At 40.2% G+C, this 26,708-nt stretch overlaps 1 protein-coding gene and 1 long non-coding RNA gene across 2 annotated transcripts; both read left to right on the plus strand.

Annotated features, from left to right (window-relative positions):
- The first annotated feature begins 380 nt into the window (after window positions 1–380).
- Window positions 381–9,757, plus strand: LOC119720145 (NACHT, LRR and PYD domains-containing protein 3-like). The gene is made up of 3 exons (XM_038189702.1): window positions 381–483; window positions 1,242–1,361; window positions 2,606–9,757. Exons 1-3 carry the CDS (start codon window positions 390–392, stop codon window positions 5,671–5,673), a joined length of 3,282 nt encoding a protein of 1,093 aa, XP_038045630.1. The 5' UTR covers window positions 381–389; the 3' UTR covers window positions 5,674–9,757.
- A 271-nt stretch (window positions 9,758–10,028) lies between these two features.
- Window positions 10,029–25,372, plus strand: LOC119719930. The gene is made up of 3 exons (XR_005270022.1): window positions 10,029–10,122; window positions 10,942–11,072; window positions 25,311–25,372. It is a non-coding gene; the product is annotated as an uncharacterized LOC119719930 (long non-coding RNA).
- The last annotated feature ends 1,336 nt before the right edge of the window (window positions 25,373–26,708 follow it).

A 26,708-nucleotide genomic window follows, 5' to 3' on the forward strand; every position in this document is an offset into this window, starting at 1 on the left:
CCACAATGCAACAATCTGAAGCAGCCTGCCAACGGACTGATGTCCCTACCACGATGCAACAATCTCAAGCAGCCCGCCAACGGACTGATGTCCCTACCACGATGCAACAATCTGAAGCAGCCTGCCAACGGACTGATGTCCCTACCACAATGCAACAATCTGAAGCAGCCTGCCAACGGACTGATGTCCCTACCACGATGCAACAATCTGAAGCAGCCTACCAACGGACTGATGTCCCTACCACGATGCAACAATCTGAAGCAGCCAGCCAACGGACTGATGTCCCTACCACGATGCAACAATCTGCAGCAGCCCACCAACGGACTGATGTCCCTACCACGATGCAACAATCTGCAGCAGCCTACCAACGGACTGATGTCCCTACCACGATGCAACAATCTGAAGCAGCCTACCAACGGACTGATGTCCTTACCACGATGCAACGGGAGGCTCATCAGATACCTGTCCCCTCAGCTGCAACAGGTGAGTACGTTGTAGCTGGTTGCTAGGATTCATTTATAAACGTACCTGAACTTTTTTTGAGTCATAGCCTGATTTTGTTCATGTACTTCTTTTCCTTTGAATGGTCAGATGAAAATGAAAGATCTTCTTTTAAAGGGAATAATTATACACCATGAGCTTTTTGCGTCGGAGTGATGTAAATCGACATTAGGTTTTGCCCTTCACCGACGTTTAAACACTGTTTACTCAGTGTGTTACCTCCCGAGTATATATTAAAATCACTCGGGTGGGACTCGAAGCCACGACCTCCTGCTTTCTAGTGCAGATGTCTTACCACTCGACCACCAAGCTAACGGATCGGTTGGCTGGTTCGAATCTGATGTACATAGCAGCGGGTACCGCATAAACTATTTGATTTACATCACCCCGACGCAAAACTCCATATTATAATAGTTTATGAGGTACCCACTGCTATGTACATCATATTTGAATAACAGCGTTATACTTTAAAGTGGCATTCCATAGACACGTTTAAAAAAAAGGTTCTTTTACGATTTATAAGTTTGGATAGCGTCAATCGATCTCATTGTTTTTTGGATGAGTGGAAGAACATGCTCTTGCTAGACATGCTTCGTTTGTGTATCTAAATAATTTGGTTGCTTTTAAGAAAAGAATCAGAGTTAATGTTATTTAGATTTTGACTCACTCTGGCTTCGTTAAAATCCACGGTTTTCCAAGAACGTGACAACTACAGATGATATTCGTACTTCTGATTTTAGATACCTCACAACAAACTGGAACCATCGGAAACATCAGTGAAGTCAGCGGTAGCCACAATTCTTTTGTTGTTGGTGCACGTGGAGTTAGTATCACTAACATCTTCCCATTACAGGGACCAGGTACTCAAATCTGATTTTTTTAATTACATTTTTGGTTGATATCTTGAATCAAATGCTCATGTGTAAACAAAAGAGACTGCAAATGTCGTCAATTTATTTGGTAGATGTATTAGCCTGTTCAAGGTATGCTGGGCAAAATAGGAAGAGGTAACAGTCTTAGAATTATGACCGGTATTCTGTTCTTCTATATTAAAGTACCCGCGCCAAATAGCGCCCCCTATTGTTTGTCAAAGTGCCATATCTAAAAAACAGATATCGCACATTGACTTTGATTAAGACATGAACAAATGGAATAATGATACTGCTCGGGAAAAACATATGGATAAAGATGGTTAGTATAAGTGAACAACATAAGGGGTCATTTATTGCGATTGACTGAGTAACTTTTCAATAAGAATCCAATATGACTAATTTGGAGTTTTAAACATGTAGTGATCACCACAAGAAGATGATGTTGATAATGATTATTATTATCATCTTAGTCAATCGTGGGATAGTGGTGTCCAATCAAGTTTTTGAACCACTGCGGTTACCGGCTTTAATTGTGTCTGAATGTATTTTTGATCCGTGTCAAAAAGTTACTTTAAGGCAACATTTAGCAAGGACACAACAGAGAATACCACCGTCCCATGGCATGCAGTGCAATATAAAAGTAAAACCATTCCAAATTTGCTTCTCAAGCCATACTTTACTAACGGACTGGAATCCCAATGGCATAAATCTGTGCCGGCAAGATGGGGGATGACAAAAATCCAAAAAACTGCCCAGCCGTCGAAATTTTAAAAATGGGGGGGGGGGGGGGGGGGGGGGGCCTGCGGCTGGACACCATATTACACTAGGGGGCGCTCTTCAGGATATAGATATAGATGTATATCAATATGTACACTCATGCTTATACATCAAAACGGCGCTTTTTAAAAGCTTTATTACTTTGTTTCTCCACTTTTCAGTAATACCTTTGGGTTGTTGGGAGGTTTCAATCCACAAATCCACATTTTTTTTCTCATCACGATAAAGTTTGGGGAATGATTCGGTAGCCCATTCCCCCCCCCCCCCCCCCCCCCGGTCAAAAGTGGGGGTATATATACACCCATCCCCCCCCCCCGGGGGGATATTACGCCCCTGAGAATCCCAATCCAATGGAAATTCCCTTTTGTTATGTTCTTTGTTTTGGAAGACTATTCGTTCTTTTTCAGGAAAAAATTTATTGAAGCGATTCATGTTGCTTGTTTTGATCTGAATAGGAGTGCCTGCACCCAGACCTCAGCTTAGTGAGAGACCAGACCAAGAACCAAGGCTGGGGACTCCTAGCTACCAAGATGTCGGTAACAAGACTAGGGACATTTTGAAGGAACGTTATAAAACAACAGGCAGTTACGTACAGTTGCTGCCTGGGGTTGCTAATGACCAAAAGCACATAGCTAGTATATACACCAAAGTACGGTTACAAACACGGGAAGGGGTAGCAGTTGTCTGTACGCCTACAGGGAAAACTGCTACAAAAAGTAGCCAAAGAGGAGAAATTGTAAACTCAATAGAGTATGCCAAAATATTCAGATTAAAGAAACGAACTAAGAAACTCATCAAACGCCTTATTTTTGTTGGCGAAGGGGGGGTCGGGAAGTCAACCATTTTTGATAAGATTGTAAACGACTGGGCTGAGGGTAAAAGCAAATTCCTGAAAAGATTCCATCTCGTTTTTCTTTTAAAGATGTGTGCCCTGCGTCAAGAATCTGATCTTGTTGAATCCATGTTAAATCAACTTCTAGATGAAGATTCAGGAATAGAAAAAGATGAACTTGAAAAAGTCATCCAGGCCGAACCAAATGAGGTCTTGATTCTTTTGGATGGCTTTGATGAAATGATGACGAAAACACTCAATGAAGCCTCGTTTGGCTCTATCCTAAAAGCACTGAATAGAAAGAAATACCGTCATTGTTGTATATGTGTATCGACCCGCCCCTCTCGTCTTGAGACACTGATGTCAACATCACTTGTGCAAAATCCTTGCACACACGTAGAGGTTCTGGGGTTTGCCAAGGAGGATGTTAATGAATACATTCGAAAATTCTTCAAAGAAGATGCTGATATTGATAATAGCAACGCACTAATCAAAAGCGTTGAAATGTCCAACACGCTGCGTGATTTTGCTAAGATACCTATGTTGCTGCTGCTTATGTGCTTGTTGTGGAGGGAGAATGAACAACTCCCCAAAACGACTTCACGCCTCTTCAATAAGGCAGTTGATCACATGTTCTCAACAAAAGACGAGGACAGGGAAAGACCACCGGATGCAAAAAAGAGAAAGCCAAACATATCAAACGTATCCAAAACAGTACCGATCGAAATAGGACAAATTGCGCTGCGTGGACTCATGAGTGACCAGTTCTCATTTCAAGAAGATGAGTTTAAACCGGAGGCGCTACACCTGGCACTAAAAGCAGGCATCCTAACCAAGCATAGTGTTGTCAAAAACCTCAAATCCCACAACAGCATACAATTCATGCATACTATGCAACAATACTGTGCCGCGAAATACTTGCAGACTTTAGAGAAAGGCGAATTTCAGCGCAGTTTGGAGCCATTGTGTTCAACAATAGATCGCGTTATTTCAAACGAGTACCTTTTGCGTTTTTGCTCTGGTGACAATGAGGAATGCATGACCGACATCGTAAACTTGCTTGGCCGTAGTAAGTTCGATGAGGATAAGCACAGCTTCAAATCATACATTATAAATACGATTTGTCGAAACTGCTTTTTTGAAAGCCAGTCAGAAAGGGTCCCACGGGGTCTCACAAGCAACACGCATATCCCATCAACTATCGAAGTGCGTAACAATAACGATTCCCACAGTCTTGTATACTTTCTTGAAATCATCTGTAGGTCCGACAGCGGCAAAGCACAACTGACGTGCGTTAAATGTATTCAGGTTTGGAGCGCATCTTCGGTCAGTGATTTGGCCTTCGCCCTGGGTTACATGAAAAACCTCAGCATCTTGAAGCTCGATGAATGTCCTCTGGGAAATAGTGCTCTTGGGAAAATTCTGTCCGAACTGAAATGCAACAAACAGTTGACCTGTATTGACTTAAGCATTTGTGATGGGCTGGGAGGTAGAGCTGTAGAATGGGCCCCACACATCAAACACTTGACAAGCCTCATCAAACTTATAATATGGGAATGCAAACTACAGGCAGCAGACATTGAACACATTGCCTCGTCTGTAAGTGACATACCCAGCCTGACTCACTTGAGTCTTGCTTACAACTACAAATTGGGTGGAACAGCTTCAACGTGGTCCACAGAATTGCCAAAAATGACGCACATAAATGAGCTGGACCTGGCAGGTTGCGATTTGACACCGACAGACATTAAATACATCGCCTCGGCTGTAGGTGACATGCCCAGCTTGACCGACTTGATCCTTGATGAAAACGAGATATTGAGTGAATTGGCTGAGTCGTGGGCTAAGGAATTACCGAAAATGACGCACTTAAAGAAGCTGAACCTGGGACGTTGCAATTTGTCACGGACGGACATGAAACACATTGCCAAGGCTGTAGGTGACATGCCCAGTCTGACTGACTTGGACATCTCTGAAAACACATTTGGCGGATCATTGTGGGCCAAGGAATTACCGAAAATGAAACACTTAAATAAGCTGAACCTGGCTGTTTGCGGTTTGTCACGGACGGACATGAAACACATTGCCAAGGCTGTAGGTGACATGCCCAGTCTGACTGACTTGAACATCTCTGAAAACACATTTGGCGGATCATTGTGGGCCAAGGAATTACCGAAAATGAAACACTTAAATAAGCTGAACCTGGGAAGTTGCGATTTGTCACAGACGGACATGAAATACATTGTCTCGGCTGTAGGTGACATGCCCAGACTGACTGACTTGATCATCGCCCGCAACAAATTTGGCGGATTATTGTGGGCCGAGGAATTACCGAAAATGAAACACTTAAATAAGCTGAACCTGAGATATTGCCGTTTGTCACCGACAGACATGAAACACATTGCCTCGGCTGTAGGTGACATGCCCAGTCTGACTGACTTGGCCATCTCTGGCAACCCATTTGGCGGATTATTGTGGGCCAAGGAATTACCGAAAATGAAACACTTAAAGAAGCTGGACCTCATTTGGTGCAAATTGTCACCGACAGACATGAAACACATTGCCACGGCTGTAAGTGACATGCCCAGTCTGACTGACTTGTACCTTAGTGGCAACTATATATTTGGTGGATTGGATAAGTTTGGCCTACAGTCCTGCAGCCCGTCACTTAAGGTTCATATGGATTGGTGATAAAAACAAACTCCAAGTGTGGACATTTTCCATACAAAGAAACAATTTCTACAAGAAAATATCAAAAAGTAAATACAAAATGAAATTTGAGAATATTTAAGTGTGCTGAACAAAATTACAAAAGAAGGGATAGTCCTGGAAACTTGGACGAGTTAATATTCGACGTGTTATTTATTAACACTCTGAAATCGGGGACTCGGATCACTAAAAAAATAATGTCTCAGTCCAGAATGCCTGCTTGCAATTTAAACATAAATATGGTACATTCTCGATTCAGATCGTCAGTACAGTACAGGGTCACGCTGCGTGTAAGACAATTAGCTGTTCACCCTCTACGTTTGATACAGTGGTTTGCCATCAAAGTCAAACTTACACTCTTATAAGTCCCGGGTCAGATTCGACCTGGAATCCCTGTCAGATTCGACCCGACACACTTCTGGGTCAAAATTACAGTTTTTAATGCATGTAAAAAGCAGAAAGCAGAATTTCTATGTCAAAATCACAATTATTTTAGTCTAAATGAGGATCATCTGGGTCAAATGGCTGGAAGGGTTGCCCTAGCTGGAAAGTAGTGTAATTTTGACCCGGAAAAGTGCCAGGTCAACTCTGACCTGGATTCGGGTCAAATCTGATTTGCCGATTGTGCATCTGCAAAACATTTTAAAATGGCAAACAAAATTATAATAGGCTTCGATCAAACCTGAACGTGTGTGCAAGAAAACATCGTTGATTTGAAAACCTAGTGGATGTATGGTACTCGTTGATTTCCTATCAAACACTGAGGCTGTATGTGTGGTTTGGTCCATTTCCTTCACAAGTTGAAGTTGAAACTTGTTTGCGAAATAACATGCATGCAAGTATATAATTATGTATAACGTTAAAACAGTGAGTAACATTCGAGTACTTTTGGGATTAATCCAACCACTGTTGGCAACTACGTGTATATTTTTGTAAATAAAATTATATTTTTATAGACACGTTGGCCAGACAATTGTATATTTGTGTAAATACCGTAGAAAGAAATGGCTATTCGACTGGTTTTGGGATTACTAAAACCAAAATTGTTGATGTTTTGTTTATAATTTGTATAAACGTTGGTGCGAAGATCGATGTGAAGATCGATTTAAAACAAAAAAACTGAGAGTGATGGAATCATTGTTTTGTCCCGGACCCAGCATCAAAGGGGCCGGGGATACCGGTTGCCTAAGCAACTGTATTCGGGATTATATCCGTTGAAAATCAAGACTACCCAAAAAAAGTACCAACTACTATTACACACCCTGATTCCACTAAATTTCTGGGATTGGATATTGACCAAGACCTTTCATGGAAAAAGCGCATTAATTATATCTGCTCAGTCATATCCAGAAATATGGGCATCATATGTAAGCTAACAGCATTCTTCACACATGATATTTATTGAATTTAGACAATGCCTTAGTCTTACCATACATATCATATTGTATGGGGCAATGGTGGCATTGGAATGCTTAAAGTGAATGTACAACATTTGCTTTTGCTGCAATTTTCAGAAATAAATGGATTTGGAGGATTATGTTATAGCAAATATTGTTAAACTGACTTGTTTCATGTTTTAGGCTTGTAGATACTGGGAAAACCAAGAAAACCAATCATGTTCTCGTACACCACTTAAGATGAGACGGAGCGATTTATAGACTTTGGTGAATTGTAAGGTCAGAGAATCAGTCTAGCAGGCTTGTACCCCTATACAGGTGTGTAATCAATTGCAGCCATGATTTTACAGGATGATTTAGACTGTCATTCCCTAACAATCCAGTAAGGTATTTTGTGATAATTTGATCATTTCGTTTTGTGATGTTTGCAAATGTTGTATTTTGAAGTTCCTTTGAACTTCAAAAAAGGTTATGTGTAAATTATATGTGACCTCTTTTCAAGAACATAGTAATTCTCTGTTCTATCACTGTGAAACATTAAAAGTCAGTGATATTCTTCCCAGCTAGCTACCCTCATGCATCAATACTAACTTCCTAAAATCTATTTGTTCAGTGTTCAAAAAAAAAAGTGATACAATTCATCATCATTTTACAAGACAGTTTAGTGAATTCCATCGTTCCTTTGCACCATCAAGCTTGCAACCAAAACTAAGCATGAGGGTCCTAAGCTATGGAACTCATTGGACACTTCCTTAAAAAGTACATGCAGTCTAGTCTCTATTTAAACGTAAATATAATACTTGTTTAATGAATAATTATTTGGAAAATGATGAAATCTCACGGGTTACTGGTTACAGGTTTCGATTATGTGTTCCTTATTTCTGTTACTAATCATATTGTTTTGTCTTATCAATGTGTAAGTGTCATTATGTAGGCCTTTATAATAATGTGGAGAAACTTGAATTAATATGAGGGCCCCAACTCGACAAGCTCTGCTTTTCGGAGGACCTCCATCCACATTTATCTTAAAATCAAAGATAAATGTATCTTCATTTTATCCGTGATAAATCTGTTACATACTGTTATGTGGAATATAGAGTTATTGATTGATTTATTGAAATATGGATTCAAAGAAAATTGAAAGAATTTTCTAACATTTTCGATAGCAGTCAAGTGTGATGTCAAACAGTCTATCACAGTGTCTTGCATTGGCTAAGATGATGAAAGAAATACTTTATTTTCAAAGTTTCTGAATTGGAAGACTTTTAGAGTTTCAAATTACTCAAGCAGATTAGATATTTACCTGTTTTTCATTGATATTTGTAATCACACATTAAAACTCTTTAAAATACAAAACTGGAAATTCTCCATTTTTTGCAAGTAGTGGCCGAGAGTAGACGTATGGAGTGCATTCTGATTTTCATTAAGCCAAATACATTATGTTTGTATCTCACTATTGTTTCTGGTGTGATCGATCATTAATTTTTGTAGCAATTATTGCACTGTAAAAAGGGACTCAACGTCATGCACGTGAATTGAACAAGTTGATGCACGTGAAGTGTCAACGTTGGTTGAAACACGCGCCTGAGGTTAAGCCGACTGTCACCCCATGTGCTTCAAGTACACCATGATACATAACTGGCAACTTCCTAATATAACACCGCATGCAATTGAGCGTCACTTTTGTGTTGTTGCAAATATAACCTCAACGGCCTCAGTTTCCTGCCGAGAGCCTCAAGTGTTCATGATTTGGGGACAAAATTGTGCTAGCGCACAGATGCATGAGGTGCAGTCAGTTTTTACAGTGTGTGTTATGTTGCATTCCACTGTACATTAATTTGTTTTGTTTTGTAAACAAGAAATTGGAATTGAAGACTGTTATTATGATGCAACGCATGAGCGAACCCCAACACTTCTGGGTTACCTATCAGCGATGTTGCATAACTCACGAACCTCGCTGTTCGCCATTTTTATTGTAAAATATACTTGTTTAGTAATGCAATGAGTTCCCTCGCTTTATTGTTAGCTCTTCGCGAGCAGAATATCAACATGTCGCAATAGTAAACAGCCCTTTGTAATACGCGGTATGTGCGCTGTCCCCCCCCCCCCCAAGACAGCGCCAACATAATTAAGAGCAAATTGGCAAAGCATGACAGACTAAACAATCCGTGTACATACCAATCATTTAATGCCGTTTACTTTTAAAATCGAATACAGAAAAAGGAAACAAGAACCCTTTACCGTTTTGCCAATTCGGAATCTACATTAATGACTAAGAAGAAGGGAAAACGTAGGCCTATCGACTTTTGACTAACAGTATCACTTTGTCCGGTTCATCGAATTCGAAGGAAATTAATATTAAACTGTTTTCCGTTTACAGAGTTAAAATATGTAAATAAGAAGAAATAGCACACTCACTTTTCGAAAATATTTAATTATCTGCTTTACTGTAACAGAAACCTTATACTAGATTAAGCGCAACGAAACCGGAATGCGGCATCCTATAAAATAAACTGATTTCAGACTATTTTCTTTTGGATTGTTTTTGTTGTTGGACTATTTCTCCCTATTTTCAACAGAATTGTGTTACACATCACACTTGATTAATTTGTAAAATTTGGAGTCAATAAAACAAGTTTTTCTTGAGTTATCGTCTGGTAACTGAGTGTGTTGTTTTTGTTCCATATTAAGTTGATTTTAATTTGTTGTTTGTTTTTTAATCAACAGAGGGCGAGCTACACAAATAGCGGTCCCCTCCTAAAGAGTTTTTGTCACACTGTGAAAAGCAGGTATCTCTCTGCATTTCTCGTTGTAAGCATGATTCAAATTGTTTGATTAAAAAAAAACCTAAATTGGATCTGAAGCTGCTCATGCTGCTCGCACTGTCATTATTGAAGAGCGCCCTCTCGTGACTACGCAGATTTCCCATAGCATGTGGGCATTGCCGCCATCTTTTCAAGTCGTGTGTCGTACGCACGAGGAAGTGTTTTGTCCCCGGTCATTGCAAGTTGAACAAAATTCGGAACGAGATAAGGTAAGGTCTTATTAACCCACCTAGCGGGAAGTCACTATTCAGAGTAAAACGAAAAACCCTTTAAACCCTGCAGGCCAATTTCAAGTGAAAGTAACTGTGTCACACAGCTCAGAGAGTCACTGCACAAGAAACAGCACTGACCACTGTAGGGCGCAGTGAAGTGTGACTGAATCTGCCTGCTGACGCTGAGTTTAATAACACAAAGGATTTGTGCAGCGATTCGAATTTATACTTCGTAGACTGAAGATTACATCAAGGAATTTAAAGGGTGGCGCTACAACTCTATTAGCTCCATAAATGTGGCTGATAGATACTGGACTTCCTTCGTGTTAGTATGCCACACCGCCATGATACAAACATTTGTGGAAAAATCCGTTGCTAGGGTAGCAGAAAATCAAAATCAAGATAGGATTTTTTTTCACTTGATAATCACCCAATCCATGCTTATTAGCCAACTAACACATTGAATTCTGAACTGCGAAGCAACGTGACATGCAGATTTAACTCTCAAGGAAACTCTCAGAGAAGGATAATTACTTCAGGACACCCACAGCACAGAATCAGGCAGAGCAGAAAATGTAACCCATGGGGTTTGGGTGGGTATCGAACCCGAGCCACAGAGGTAGAAGACAAGGAAAGTAGCACTGCACCGAGCTGACTCCCCACATGGAGATAGCTAGCAAATGTGGATATTAGTTACGCTCTCGTAACATTGGTGGTGTCATCCATTTTCGGATGTGCCTCATCAAAACCTAACTCTGTCCTGCTTTTGCGTAAAATTTCCAAATTACCAACTTTCTTCCATGTATATCATACCAGATCTGGCCCAGGGTGTCGGGACAAGCCGCCCAAACTCGTTGGCCTGTGGTCGCCACCTGAATGGTCGCCAGTCTCTCTGTGCTAGTCTGCTGTCAATCTGCGGTCAGTTGAGTGGTCTGTGGTCAAGCCAGGTAAGCCTTTTCGGGTTTTCACTGTGTGCTGCTTGTTACAAAACCATCCATATTGATGAGATTTGAAGGTTTGCATGGTGGAAAGATACTAAGACAAGATAAGTTTGCGGTAGCACCATGGGAATAAATCTCTTTTGTGAGTATGTGTGGTTCTGGAAAAAAGCGGTTCGTTTCAGAACCACACATACTCACAAAAGAGATTTATTCACATAGTGCTACTGCAAACTTAACATCCATATTGAACAAATATTACTCAAATAGGCCTAAAGTTGTCAGCTAGCTGTCAATTAAAACAGTTTTCTATACATACAGGTTTGACACTGATGCCCCTCCCCGACAGCCCCTCCCCATAACCACCCCGATACGTTTATCCCTCTATATTAGCCTTTCACCAAGGCCATCGTGGCTTAACTTGCCCGCATTCAAAGCGGCGAAAAAGGGAAGTGACTGGAGAGGGAGACCACACATGCGAGTAGCGAAGCCACGAGGGCCTTTTGTAACTTGTCGAGAAATTCTTATGTTTTTCTTTATAATCTCGATTTTTGCTACCCCAAAAGGGGTACTTTAACTTTACTTAAAAAGGTATTTCAAGACATTTGTTGATGGTGTAAACTTATTTTTCATCTGAAATCTACAGTTATGTGCTCTTACGTTTTCCTTACTCACCCTTCTTTTAAAATGGAAGCGACTAGGCAAAATTTGCATTGTGATAGGTTTTTATGCAAATAAGAAGCATGCCGAAGGATACTTCGGCATGCTTCTTATTTGCATAAAAACTATGAATCATTCAACAAAATCAAGTTGTAAAAGGCCTCGTGGCTTTGCCACTCGTTTGTGCTGACTTAATCTTTGCTCCAGTCACTTTTGGTCTTCGCAACTCCGCCGCTCTAAGCCACGATGGCCTGGGCGAAAGGCTACTCTATATGAATACGATCAAATACATGCATCAATATCAAATACCGATGAATCATAACAATAAACTGGCGGACATGAACACTTTTGCGCTTTACTACAGTAATGTTAATTTTGGGGCCGCCTTAGGATCTGCCCAAATAAATAGGCCAAAACTCCGTCCGCCGAGATCATGAATAAAGGATATACACGCAAATTATTCTATTCTAGAGAGTTCTGAGAGCTAAGGAATTGGGGAATTTCATGAGATATGGTGCTGCACCTCTGGCCCAGACTTTGGGCTTCCTATTCCGAGCATTTTTTAAAAATGTATTTGGGCCTGAAAGTGGCGCTATTAACCATGTTTACCATGGCTACTGTTCGACTTTGGAAACATTACTCGTAAAAGGGGTCGTCTTCTTTGGTGAGAATTTCTCGAAAAGTCAGTGGTTAACGCATTGAAAAAACTGAAAAGAAAATGAAAGGTAACATGTTGACCATCATTTTTCTTTGCAGCCGGAACACCTGTGAGAGTTCTGAGTATTTGTAAAAGTATTTTTGAAGTATGGGCATTTAGCACTGGTGTCTATGGGAATGTCCATGGGAGCCCTAGCTATAGCATATCAACATAACCTCGTCCGCAGGGTCTCCTTGATTGCCAACCTGGATTCCATGAGAGAGCAGGTAGTGGTGGGAGCGTACACGTACTACTGGAGACCCTGAGGACAAAGTTGGAGTCGGAATAAATAAATGTGACAAAAAGAGGGCGCTGTTTCATCTACACGACTTGAATGAAAATAAGGTTATTTCCATAATGCATTGCGAAACGGCATTGCGAAACAGGAAACAACTTGCATTTATTGTTTGGACTTGAACATCTCCCTTGAAAACTGTAATTAAAAGTTACACATTTGAAGGTGCAGTGCTCACAACGACAGCTCGGCAAGACTGAAGTTTGACTGTTTTTCAGCAAATTGTAGTAAGTATAGAAACTGTGATACAATTATTTTTATTGCAACAAAAGTTTTTGCCAACTTTTAGTCATGTTAGTTCGCGCAAGTTGACGTAAGCCTATAAGTAGACCTACGGCTATGAGTCATAGCCATAGGCCCAAGGGCGCATCCAGGGGACGAGCCCCATATTTTACATTTACGTGACGTCGCAAAACAGGCAGCCACTTCGTACACCATCATCTTTTGCTCAACAAAATGGTTAGAGGGGTCACAAATTGTCTCGGATCGCACCACAGAGCATCTAAAATGCATTTTAAAAATTGGGGTTCTTAAGCGGGTCCCAAACCCACGGAGTACAATTTTTGACCCACGTATGTTTGGGGAAAAATGTTTCCCCCAGCAAACATTGTGTTCTGGATCCGCCCATGCATAGGTCTACACAATATTGCATCGTGGATGTGGATAACAAACCAGGCAATCTGTGTACAAACCTATGGGGCTAGCTGTGCACTAGTTGAAACAACCATATTGATTCCTTCTCACTGCATAACGAATTGAGCGATCATCTTTTCATCATGTTTGTACATAATTACATGTGTATAACTTAACACCGTATAGCTGATAGTGTTACGCCGCAACTTAATTCACCACGCTCACAACTTTGGCTGGGATCGTCCCAACCATGTGTTCCAGTTCAGTTGAGACACTTTAGATAGGATGGGCCCAGACTGGGACCTTGAGTGCAGAACAACATAAGGATGCATACCTGCAAATAAACTCCCATAGACACTAGTGCTAAATGCACATACTTCAAAATTCTTTTAAAAATACTCAAAACTCTCACAGGTATTCAAGCTGCACACAAAAATGATGATCAATGTGTCATCTTTCATTTTCTTTTCAATTTTTGGTGGGTGGACCATTGACTTTTCGAAATATTTTCACGCAAAGAAGACGGCCCCTATTTTTCCCAAAGCGGAAAAGTAGCCATCTTGAAAAACGATCCCTCCACAACATGGCAAAATAGCGCCACTTTCGAGCCCAATAGCATCCAAAATGCTCAGAATTGGAAGCCCCAAGTCCGGGCCAGGGGTTCATTACCATATCTCTTCAATTCCCCAATTTTACGGCGCTCAGAACTCTCTAATATAGAATATTTTGATGGTATAACTTTTATTCATGAGCTTGGCGGATCGATTTACCGGTGTGCACCCTATAATAGCAGACAACTTTTAAATTTTAACACAAGACCACATTCAGGACAAGCAGAATATCTCCAAAGTCAATATTTTGAAAAAAAAAATTAAAGAAAAATATTATCCGAGGTCGATAATAAGCCCGAAAATAGTGATTGTTTTGCCCCTGCTAAGCTGTAGAGCGCTCCCAGCGACAATAAATTGAGTTTCAGCTACTTTTAAGCTCAAAATGCCCCCCCCCCCCTTTTCAACTATCAATTGTTGTAATCGGGTGATAGCCTACTGCTCCCTTATGATTTGGAACCATCCGTTACGGAAAAAACCCTTGTTGATACCTTTAAAACACTTTTTTCCCCCTCCCCGTAGGTTCCGCCCACTGAAAAGACCACTGCCGCGGCACAGCGCATGCGCGAAACGGCCATCTTTGTGATTCTTTATAGGGTGCATACCTGCAAATAAACTCCCATAGACACTAGTGCTAAATGCCCATTATTCCTTATCACCAGGCATAGATATGGGAACTACTTTGTCTTCATTGTCTGGACCATTTTTAGATCATTGGAATAATGTCGGTCCCTCCTATTGTTTGATCATTCAGTCAAAGACAGTCAAAAATAAATGTGTTCCCTTTGCCCTGCCATGCATTTGTATAGAGGCTATAGTATATTTATAAAAACCGAATCTGATCGCATACGTGAAACACTGTGAGTATTGTAGTCAAATATTAACAGACGAAAGAGGCAGGTCATGTACAGCTGGCATACCGGTATCAATCACCTCCAGTCAAAGCATAGCTCAATTTAAACAGGGGAATTCACTGTTAAAAACACGGTCACTTGATTGATTGTGAGTTTGTGAACGGAGCGGATAGTGCTAGCAGCTTGAAAACACAAACATGACTGAAGTTTTATTTCCTCATTTTAAGGCACTCAAATAATAATATACATGTGCACCATGTGATTTTAATTTTGCATGCAAGGGTTTTCCCTTGTAATTTTAAGCAGTGGTCATTGATCGTCAGTTAGTTTTGGAGTCGTGTCAAACTGAACATAGACCCCAAAGTTCCATACATTTCCTTGTTGAGTTTCTCTTTCAGCACCTAATAATTTCAAAACTGAAACATGTTACATGTAAACATACATGTATGTATATAAGTACATGCATAGCCTTTGTATTTTGTATGTTTGATTAAAATACTTTGCAAATAAGGAAAAGCAGTTAAGACAAAATAATATGCAAAGGTACCGGTAAGTGGGAGTTTTTAGTGTGTGTGTGTGTGTTTTTTTGTAAGTTTTTCTTTTTGAATTGCGTGTTTTCGTACGTGTCTGTCTGTTTTGACAGGTTTCTGTTATTGCTCTATGGCCTTCATAGGGGGACCGATTTAAGCCGCTCCACCCCCACCCCTATTCACACCCCATCCCCCACCCCTACCCCCACCCCGATGTACTTCATTTAATACAAAAGGGGCGTGTTATTAAAAGGACACGTTTGTTCTTGATCAACAATCTGCATTGATGCTGTGTAATAAATCAATGTTCTCTTACTGTTTATTTTTGTTTTACTTTACGTTCTATATTAAATTTTTCAGGGCCAGGAAAAGTACAAGTCTGCACTTTTTAAAAAAAAAATATGTTCCACTGAAAAAAAAAGTCATGCATAAGTAGTCAGCAATTCGTAAAGTTCAAATCTTGTGAGTTGGGCACAGACACGGCAAGGGCGGATCCAGAACACAATTTTTGGGGGGGCCAAAAAAAAAGGTGTAACTTGGTCCCCCAAAAATGTGGGTCAAAATTTTTTGATTCTAGATGCTCTGTGGTGCAATCTGAGGCAATTTCTGACCACTTAACCAATGTTTTTTTAAGGAAAAGATGGTGGTGTACTCATTGCCTGCCTTTATTGCGAGGTCACATAAAAAACAAAATTGGTTTCGGGGTTTTTTTTTGGGGGGGGGGCCATGGCCCCCTTTGGCCCCCCCCCCCCCCCCCCCCCCCTGGATCCGCCCTTGAGACACGGTCATTGTGGGGATCTTGATCAAAACTGAATGGAAAAAATGCAATACAAAATATGGAATTTAAACCCATGGCTTTGGGTTTTTTTCTTTTGAATGCAAATGGAAGTCTATAAAACCTTCCTCGGGCATACCAAAAAAAACCCAAAGCCAGTGAAAAGTCTCATGTAGTTTACAATTTCCGTGTTTCATGTGACTTTCCAGTAGAATGTGTGTTATTCTAGCAAACTACCACATCAGCACTATCATGGCAAACATTACATGTACTTTGACTTGCTCTTTTTTTTAACACAATCTCCCTCGTGTTAAACTTAAGCTCCATGCATGGTGACTTGCGCTATCCAGGAATTGATAAAATGTGCATTTTGACCAGATGTTTTTATTGCGATAATACTAAAGTCAACATATTATCATATGGCAACTAAATGGCGTCTACGCCTACATGTATTAATAATTGAGCTTTACATGGGTGGTACATGTACATATGAAAACGCGGCATAATCAAGTTGTGTTTTTTTCATGTAATTTCCCACATGACTTTGTTTCCCCGTTGTTGATATTTTATAACCCTATGCAGTGCACTGTGACATGACTTAAAAATGTTGTTATGTTGACATATTGCTGCATGCCACACTGTCTTGGTTTTATGTAGTGCAAATGAATTATACCTTATCACCAGGCATAGATATGGGAACTACTTTGTCTTCATTGTCTGGACCATTTTTAGATCATTGGAATAATGTCGGTCCCTCCTATTGTTTGATCATTCAGTCAAAGACAGTCAAAAATAAGTTTGTTCCCTTTGCCCTGCCATGCATTTGTATAGAGGCTATAGTATATTTATAAAAAAAACGTCTGAATCTGATCGCATACGTGAAACACTGTGAATAAATACAATGTAGTCAAATATTAACAGACGAAAGAGGCAGGTCATGTACAGCTGGCATACTGGTATCGATCACCTCCAGTCAAAGCATAGCTCAATTTAAACAGGGGAATTCACTGTTAAAAAAAACGGTCACTTGATTGATTGTGAGTTTGTGAACGAAGCGGATAGTGCTGGCAGCTTGAAAACACAAAAATGACTGAAGTTCTATTTCCTCATTTTAAGGCACTCAAATAATAATATACATGTGCACCATGTGATTTTAATTTTGCATGTAAGGGGGTTTCCTTTGTAATTTTAAGCAGTGGTCATTGATCGTCAGTTAGTTTTGGAGTCGTGTCAAACTGAACATAGACCCAAAATTTCCATACATTTCCTTGTTGAGTTTCTCTTTCACCACCTATTAATTTCAAAACTGAAACATGTTACATGTAAACATATGTATATAAGTACATGCATAGCATTTGTATTTTGTATGTTTGATTAAAACACTTTGCAAATAAGGAAAAGCGGTTAAGACAAAATAATATGCAAAGGTACGGGTATGTGGGAGTTTTTAGTATGTGTGTGTGTTTTTTGTAAGTTTTTCTTTTTGAATTGCGTGTTTTCGTACGTGTCTGTCTGTTTTGACAGGTTTCTGTTAAGCTCTATGGCCTTCATAGGGGGACCGATTTAGGCCGCTCAACCCCCACCCCCACCCCTATTCGCACCCCCATCCCCCACCCCTACCCCCACCCCCATGTACTTCATTTAGGGGCGTGTTATTAAAAGGACACGTTTGTTCATGATCAACAATCTGCATTGATGCTGTGTTATTTTTTATCATTTTTTCTTACTGTTTATATTTGTTTTACTTCACGTTCTATACTAAATTTTCCAGGGCCAGGAAAAGTGCAAGTCTGCACTTTTTTTAAAAAATATTTTCCACTGAAAAAAAAAGTCATGCATAAGTAGTCAGCAATTCGTAAAGTTGAAATTTTGTGAGTTGGGCACAAACACGGTCATTGTGGAGATCTTGATCAAAAATGAATGGAAAAAATGCAATACAAAATATGGAATTTAAACCCATGGCTTTGGGTTTTTTCTTTTGAATGCAAATGGAAGTCTATAAAACCTTCCTCGGGCATACCTAAAAAAAACAAAGCCAGTAAAAAGTCTCATGTAGTTTACAATTTCCGTGTTTCATGTGACTTCCCAGTAGAATGTGTGTTATTCTAGCAAACTACCACATCAGCACTATCATGGCAAACATTACATGTACTTTGACTTGCTTTTTTTTTTTTTTTACACAATCTCCCTTGTGTTAAACTTAAGCTTCATGCATGGTGACTTGCGCTATTCAGGAATTGATTAAATGTGCATTTTGACCAGATGTTTTCATTGCGATAATACTTAAGTCAACATATTATCATACGGCAACCAAATGGCGTCTACGCCTACATGTATTAATAATGGAACTTTACATGGATGGTACATGTACATATAAAAATGCGGTATAATCAAGGGGTTTTTTTTCATTTAATTTCACGCATGACTTTGTTTCCCTTTGTTGACATTTTATAACCCTATGCGGTGCACTGTGACATGACTTAAAAATGTTGTTATGTTGACATATTGCTGCATGCCACACTGTCTTGGTTTTATGTAGTGCAAATGAATTATTCCTTATCACCAGGCATAGATATGGGAACTACTTTGTCTTCATTGTCTGGACCATTTTTTTTTAGATCATTGGAATAATGTCGGTCCCTCTACTGTTTGATCATTCAGTCACAGACAGTCAAAAATAAATTTGTTCCCTTTGCCCTGTCATGCATTTGTATAGAGGCTATAAAACATGTAAATTTATAAAAAAACATCTGAATCTGATCGCATACGTGAAACACCGTGAATAAATACAATGTAGTCAAATATTAACAGACGAAAGAGGCAGGTCATGTACAGCTGGCATATCAATCACCTCCAGTCAAAGCATAGCTCTATTTTAACAAGGGATTTCACTGTTAAAAAACAATAATAAAAATAAAAATGTTAATAATAAAAATAATACAAAGAGTAATACAGAATACAAATTTAACAAAAGCAGTTGTCGAGTTGATCACATTGTACTTGCTAGTAAGTTGATCATTATCTGCAAGAGACTTTTGGTGATAATTGTAATTTCATATGGACAAGGTTAAAATCCTCTTTCTCTAAATTTTCGGGACGGGAGGCTTCAAAATGAATACTTTAAAGGGAAGATACAACATTTGCAAACATCACAAAAGGAAATGATCGAATTATCACGAAATACCTTACTGGATTGTTAGGGAATGACAGTCTAAAACATTATGCAAAATCGTGACTCCTAGTGTGCTGTCATTTTCAAGAAAAATGGGATTTTTTTCAAAAAGTACTTCTAATTTTTCATAATTAGTTACGCCGCGTTTTCTTTGCCGCGTTTTCTCAGCCTACTAGACTGATTCTCTGACCTTACGATTCCGCAAAGGTTATACATTGCTCTGTTTCATCTTAAGTGGGGTCATGCAGGGAACCAGACGACAAGAACATGACTGGTTTTCTTGGTTTGTCCAGCATCTACAAGCCCAAAACGTGAAACAAGTCATTTTAACAATATTTGCTATAACTTACTAATCCTCCAAATCCATTTATTTCTGAAACTTGCAGCAAAAGCAAATGTTGTACATTCCCTTTAAACCGAGTAAATGTTTTGCATTTTTTCTGCCATTTCTTTTTCAGCATCTTAAATTTGTGTTAATTTGTGTACATTTAACTGCTTTCATTTGGCATACTGTTGGTGAAAGCATCATGGCAACCTCTGGAATAGAAAGTTGAAAGATGAAATTAGGGTACAGTGTGTTTTCTTTCCTTTTGCAACATAACTGTAGGAATGATTAATCAAACAGTTTTTTAATTATTGTGTTTTATTTTCGTTTCTCATAATGCTGGTAATGCAGTATCTCCGGGTCAATACAGTTCGATTTACCTTTGCTGTATTGCATGTTTATTAATACCAATTTAGCTATGTGGACCTATACACATAGATCCTACGTGTTGACTAAAGGCTCGAAGGTGAATTAAGTTGCATTGAATAGATGCAGAGCTAAGAATAAGACTTGTAAACACTTTAAATTGGGTCGGCACCCACTGACTCGTCACCCACTGACTTTGTACATCTTTGCATCACATACGGCACGTACACCAAAACAAAACACTTTTTTGGAACAAGTGGGAACTTAGCAGAGTTGTAATGACTCGAGTCAATGACTCGACTCGAGTCCGACTCGAGTCACATTTTTTGGTGACTCGACTCGACTCGAGTCCCGACGGGTAAATGACTCGACTCGACTCGAGTCACTGCGAGCAAATGACTCGACTCGACTCGAGTCCCTCATCAGAATGACTCGACTCGACTCGAGGAATGCTAATAAGACTCGAGTCCCAAAAATAAGAGTAAAACTTACTTGCGAAAAATATTTGCAATGACTTACGCCGCGCCGTTTGCGTTGTCAGTTTGTGTTCACGTCACGTTATGTTCGCGAATAATGTACGTTCATATACAGCGGCCGTCTGTTTTCCTTCCTCCATAATAATACAACAGACATACACCGTGTCGCGGACTCCCACATTGTGGTTCTATAGCATTTAATGCTAAACCCGGAACCAGACTTAAAACGCATTTCTCAATCCGTGGTTTCATCATTGGTTTCGGGCGATTTCTTATAAAGCTCTTGGTGGAACGTTGGCTACATTTATGTCCCGATTTCACACAAAAAATGGATACGGACGGGACCACCTTTTAATAATCAGAAACAGTTTTGTATAATGTAATTAGGTTTTGACGTTGTCAGCGATCAGCGAACAACAAAATCTAGACCCGAAGCCAAACCAGTTATAAGACCGAAGTTTCACATCTTCTTATCTGTGACGTGAGCTAGCAATAGAAACTGTTGGTTGGGTACCATAACAGCATACTTTATGTCTAATTTGGATTTTCGTAATAGACTGGTGCCTTGTATTCTTTCTCTCTTGTGTTTGTTGCTTTTTATTGTAATTTATTATATGGTGTACAAATATTTGTGACTCGAATTGACTCGAGCTAAATACTTGACTCGACTCGACTCGACTCGACCACACACTGTGACTCGACTCGACTCGACTCGACCTTGTTGACCTAATGACTCGACTCGACTCGAGTCACTCCTTTAAAATGACTCGACTCGACTCGAGTCACAAAAAACAGTGACTCGTTACAACTCTGGAACTTAGGAACACTTTGGGAAAACCCAGGGACCAATTCCATAGCGCTGCTTAACAGCCGATGTTGTGCTTACCGAACCTACATCTATTTCTTAGAGAAAAAGCAGTAAGCACAGCGAAAGCACGCTTAACCACAAAGGAAAAAGTTGCTTGAGTCAGTGACTTAACAATATATGCGTGCGCAGCCGTTAGCACGTCCACGCCGTGAAATAGTGCTCAGCATGATTTCCTGCTAGTAAGCAAAAGTTTGTTGCTTACTGTTGATAACCATGATAACATGGGTGGGGTGGAGACAAAACAGCGGCGGAGCAATGATGACACTATAACTTCGCGGGGGAAGGGGTCCTCCAGAATCACATACAACTGAACTAAGTCAAAGTGTTGTACAAGACTAGAGTTTGAACAGACAATCGATAGGCCTATACATATTGATTTATTCGGTTGAGTACCGGGACGAATTCGAATAAATCTGCTTTATCATTGATATGTAAATGAGACACGGTAGAGTGGTTAAGGGCGGGAAATTTGAATATGGAGTGGCACAGGAATGTGTGCGTGGTTGGATTGAAGGTAGATCACTTCACGCTTGCGAGCAGCAACGACAACACACAATTTTTGTGGCGCTGTACTTCCATTGCGTTATATCAGCAAATGGGAGAGACGGCAGTTTTACTCTCCTTAAGTCAATTCGACATCTCATTTTAAGAAGCTACATTACATTCAAGGCTACTGACAACAGAGCTCGACGCTACATCGGTATCAATCAAGACAAGACAGTTGTCGATAGCAGACTAGGGACCGAAGATCGGAAAGCAGAAAGCCAGTTTAAGAAGCTAAGTTAAATTACAGTCTTTTTAATTTGCAAAAATGTAGTCGCAGATGTTGAAATTCACAGAAGATTTTTTGAGAACGGAGAGAATTCTGGTTCCGAACGAAGAGGGTTCTGGAGATTTACTTTCCCACCGTGAATTGTGGGGACTTTTACACTAGTTCTTTTGTTATAAGATGTAACCAGTCCCAGAAAATGGTCAATTTCAGAAAACCCTCACTATACTTGTTTAAGACGAAATATGGGCCCTAGATTGAATCGATGTTCTGCCATATACAATTTGTTGGAAACCCATAATAAAGCCGTTTATCATTAATCCTTGGTAAGTTTCAATTCATTGACAACAGGTGAATGTCGTTGGAAAAGGGAGTAGATAGCCCTGGCATCAATCAGTCAAATTTGGTGATACGCCCATATTTCTTTGATCCTTGACAACGTATTGATTCACGTTGACGTTTGATCTGAACTTGAATCTTAAATATCACCTTGTGAGCGTTTGACCAATCAGGTTTTCCTGGGTTTCACAGAATTTTTTTTTTTCCAATTTGCTCCAATTCCTATTATGTGTCTTTAAATTGCAAGCACAAATACCAAAATCAGGATGATTTGATTGTTTATGGTTTTGAAATGATAAATCATATTATAAAGGATGTGGTTATGTCTAGGTGGAGGGTTGGACATGGTACAGCTGAAAATACAAGTACTTAGCCTACAGAAAACAAATTTAACAAAAGGTGTTGATAACGCCTAGTCACAATGTACTTGTTATTGGTTGATCTTTAAGAGACTTTCATTGATATTCCTATTTTCAAAGACAAAGTTAAAAGTCTGTTTCTCTAAATTTAAGGGTGGAATGGCTTCAAAATTAATAATTTAAACCGAATGAATGTTTTGCATTTCTGCCATTTTCTTTCAGTATCTTAAATTTTAGTTAATTTGGGTAAATTTAACTTTTTGTTCAGTTGGCATAAATGTGTGTAGGTGTGGGGCATGCATATTTTGGAAAACACACACCTTGAAAAATGGCCCCACTATGGGGATTGGGTTTTGTTATTAATGCCCAGGGGTGGGGAAGATTTGTGACTTTTTTTTCTCAGACTCTTGACGCCTTCGATGGTAACCCAGGGGATTTGGTCACTCTGAAAGTGCCCCAGTGACATAAAGTTGTCTGGAAACCCTTTATTAAGCTGGACTTATCAAATTTTAGACACTTCAATGTGCGACTTGATTTCTTGGTGAAAGCATCAGGGCTTGAATGCCGGGAGAGAAAGTTAAAAGATGACTTTAAGGTAAAGTACTTTTCTTTTCCAACACATTTGTAACAATAATTAATCTAATAGGTTTTAATTATTGTGTTTAATTCTCGTTTCTCGTGATGCTAGTAATGTGATATCTCCAGGTCAATAGCTGTTCAATTTACCATTGCTGTATTGCATGTTTATCAATACCAACTTAGCTATGTGGGCCCATACATGATATAAGTGTTGACTAAAGACTGAAATGTAATTAATTTGCATAGAATAGATGCGGAGCCAAGAATAAAATTGTAAACACTTGAAGTCGCGTCATTGGATAAGGAAAGTCACCCACTGACTCGTCAACTTTGTACATCTTTGCATCACGGCAGACCAGAAACAAAACACTTCAGTGTGGACTTCAGAACAATTTGGGAAAACCCAGGGCTCAATTTCAGGGCGCTGCTTAACAGCCAATGTTGTGCTTACCAAGCCTATATCTATTTCATAGAGACCGTAAGCAGTATAGTAAGCACAGCCAAATCACGCTTAACCGCAAAGGAATATGTTGCTTAAATCAGTGACCTATAAATAATAGAAAATCCCATGTGCGCACAATCGTGAACACGTCCAAGCCGTGAAATAGCGCTAAGCACGATTTTCTGCTATAGTAAGGATTGATTTTTAAAAAAAAAATGAGGATGCATGTTTTGTTTACTTTCATGTCGTCTTCTTGCATACGGCAAAATGTCGAAAATGCTTGTGAATCATTAACTCGCAAATTTTCAGGCGACGCCATATAAGGAGATTGAACCAGAGATTAATTTGCATAATGTAGCTCCGTCAAGCGGTCATAAGATCGGTGGGCGTAGCAGCTGCAGCGCGTCAGTGTTGTCTTGGATGTCTGTGAATCAACCCGCTCTGAAACTAACTGTAAGTTTGGCTACAGCGATGGCTCATTTCTTCCTTTTCTTTCTGATTCATGGGTTATAGTTAAAGTCGAGTTACCTATTAAGAAGTTTTGCTGTTGCATATTTTGCCTATGTCACTTTTGTGACGGTCACTTGTCAGTTGTGACCATAGAGCTATATTTAAGTAACTTAATATAGCTCTATGGTTGTGACTTATTACACTGGTCTTGGGGCAGATTTGTGAGGCTCACTTTTAGTGTCACGTAGCATCTATGCCACACGTGCATTAGTCTGGCGCCATTTCCTTCACGTATTTTCATTATACATAAGTCAAGCTTCCATGCGAACGCATGGGCGTCGCCAGTATTTTTTCTAGAGGGGGCCAAAAAATGTTTTGCCAAAAAATGCTTGAAATTCTCAACACATTCTCGATTTATCAGTTTTAGAGGGGGGCAGGGACATTTTGCCCCCCCCCCCAACTCATTAAATTTACACCACTTTGTCTTCGCGCCTCTTTTTCTCTTTTCTTTTTTTTCTTCCTTTTTTTTTTTTTTTTTTTTTTGCTTTTCCAGGGGGGGGGCAAGTGCCCCCCCCTTGCCCCCCCCCCCTCTCGACGCCCATGTCCGAACGGCAAAAGTTGGAATTTTGACGAACTTTGTAGCTATTCTAAATCAATTAAATACAATTGTGTCCACTCTGGGACCAACTTTACAACGATCATTGTCTGGCTGCAGTGGCGGAACACTTTTGAAAGTCGGGGGCCAAAGCACCACCAATTTTGAAAGGGGGGAGGGAGGGGGTAAAGCACCGCCAGTGCCATCTGGCCGTTGCAAATTTAAAAAGCGGGGGGGGGGGGCTTAACCTCATTCATCAATAGGGGCGCCCTTTTCCAAGATTACGCTGTGGGACCTAACGAGAATGGGGGCCAAAGGGCCCCCGGTTCCACTGCCAGTGTTGTCTCGCCTTGTTTTAGTTTTCAGTGGACTTGAGTGAACAATGCATTAAGTCCAGAATAATTACTCACAGGTTTAATGTCACACGGCTTTTCACTGGTCTAATCATGCTACAGGATTTCCGTTTGTGGCTGGGTGATCCAAAGTACCATGGATGCACAATCTAAAGCAGCCCGCCAACAGACTAAGGTCCCTACCACGATAAAACAGGAGGCACAGGTACCCGCCTCTGCTGCTGCAGCAGGTGAGTAGTAGCTGGACCCCTTGGGGTCAATTTATGAGGGACGGGAGGGGCATACACTGCGCCTTCGAACCACCCACCCACCCATCTATACCTGACCCATTCAGGGGGGCCGCGATCCAGGATTTTTTTCGCGGAGGGGGGGGGGGGGGTTATCGGCGAAACAATTGAAATGTAGACAGGTTTTTTTTCAATGGGTGGTGGTGGGAGGGGGCTTTCGTACCATCCTTTCAATGGGGGCGCTGTTCAAATCCGTATCACAGAATAGGCCTAGTGTACATGCTCTGTCCATATTTTGTGTGAAGACGGACGTTATTACCAGTAAAAAAAATTGGGGTGTCAGAGCGGGGAGGGGAGTTTCGCATTTTTTCGTCAATTTCTATGGGAATTTTTTTTTTGACAGAGCTGGGGGGCAACCTCCCCCCCCCCCCCCCCCCCTATCCGCGCCTGCCATTATGGGTTGTGGCATTATGAGTCGTGGCGTTATGTGTCGTGGCTTTCATAATTGTTTTATCTTCGAGAAGTCACAGCTTTTCAAACAAAGACGACAACTAGAGATAAAACTTCAAGTAATGCATCTTTTTGATTAGCCCTTATTTTAAATGGTATGTTAATAAATTCTTGCTTCTGATTGTAGATTCCCCACAACCAACTGCAATCATCGGAAACATCGGCACAGTCAGCGGTAGCAACAAACCTACTATTACTGGTTCAAGTGGAGTTAATGTCAATTATGGTAAAAGTAGTTTGATACCTTACATCAAATATTCATATTTTTTAGGGTTGGGGACTACATAATTATACCTGGACACAAAAGGCGGATGGGAAAATTTGCTGGAGAGTAATCAATTTAGCCAGTTTGTGGTATGCACAATAATGAGGGCGCTATTTCTAGTGGGAAAAGTCTTGTAATTTGTTCCTCGATCTATGCACCCACGCCAAACAGCGCCCCCTATTGTGTATGAGTCACATTTATGACAAAACAAAAGGCTAATACAAGCTTTAGTGAAGTCGCACGTTCATTTTGCATAAATGCATGGGAAAAAAAGGGACTGTTGGGGACAAAATCTAATAATCATGGTTGGTAATGTGATTTGCAGAGCAAAGTGGATTTTGCTTTATGGATTCGTCCAGTGCGATTGACCAACTTATTTTAAGTCAGAATTATATGAACCAGATACCGCTAATTAGAAGTGTTGCAGGCACTGTGATTACAAGAAGATTATTGCTATTATCTTAGTCAATCTTGGGAGAGAGATGTACAATCAACTTA

This window comes from Patiria miniata, unplaced genomic scaffold (assembly GCF_015706575.1).
Source record: "Patiria miniata isolate m_02_andy unplaced genomic scaffold, ASM1570657v1 HiC_scaffold_9, whole genome shotgun sequence".
Lineage (NCBI taxonomy): Eukaryota > Metazoa > Echinodermata > Asteroidea > Valvatida > Asterinidae > Patiria > Patiria miniata.

What these genes read in the sequence shown, in the direction of transcription:
- LOC119720145 (XM_038189702.1), top strand. Translation starts at nt 390, where the DNA reads ATGCAACAATCTGAAGCAGCCTACCAACGGACTGATGTCCTTACCACG. An exon ending in TGTCCCCTCAGCTGCAACAG is followed by an intron (nt 484 to 1,241) that starts GTGAGTACGTTG and finishes TTCTGATTTTAG; the next exon opens with ATACCTCACAACAAACTGGA. An exon ending in CTTCCCATTACAGGGACCAG is followed by an intron (nt 1,362 to 2,605) that starts GTACTCAAATCT and finishes TGATCTGAATAG; the next exon opens with GAGTGCCTGCACCCAGACCT.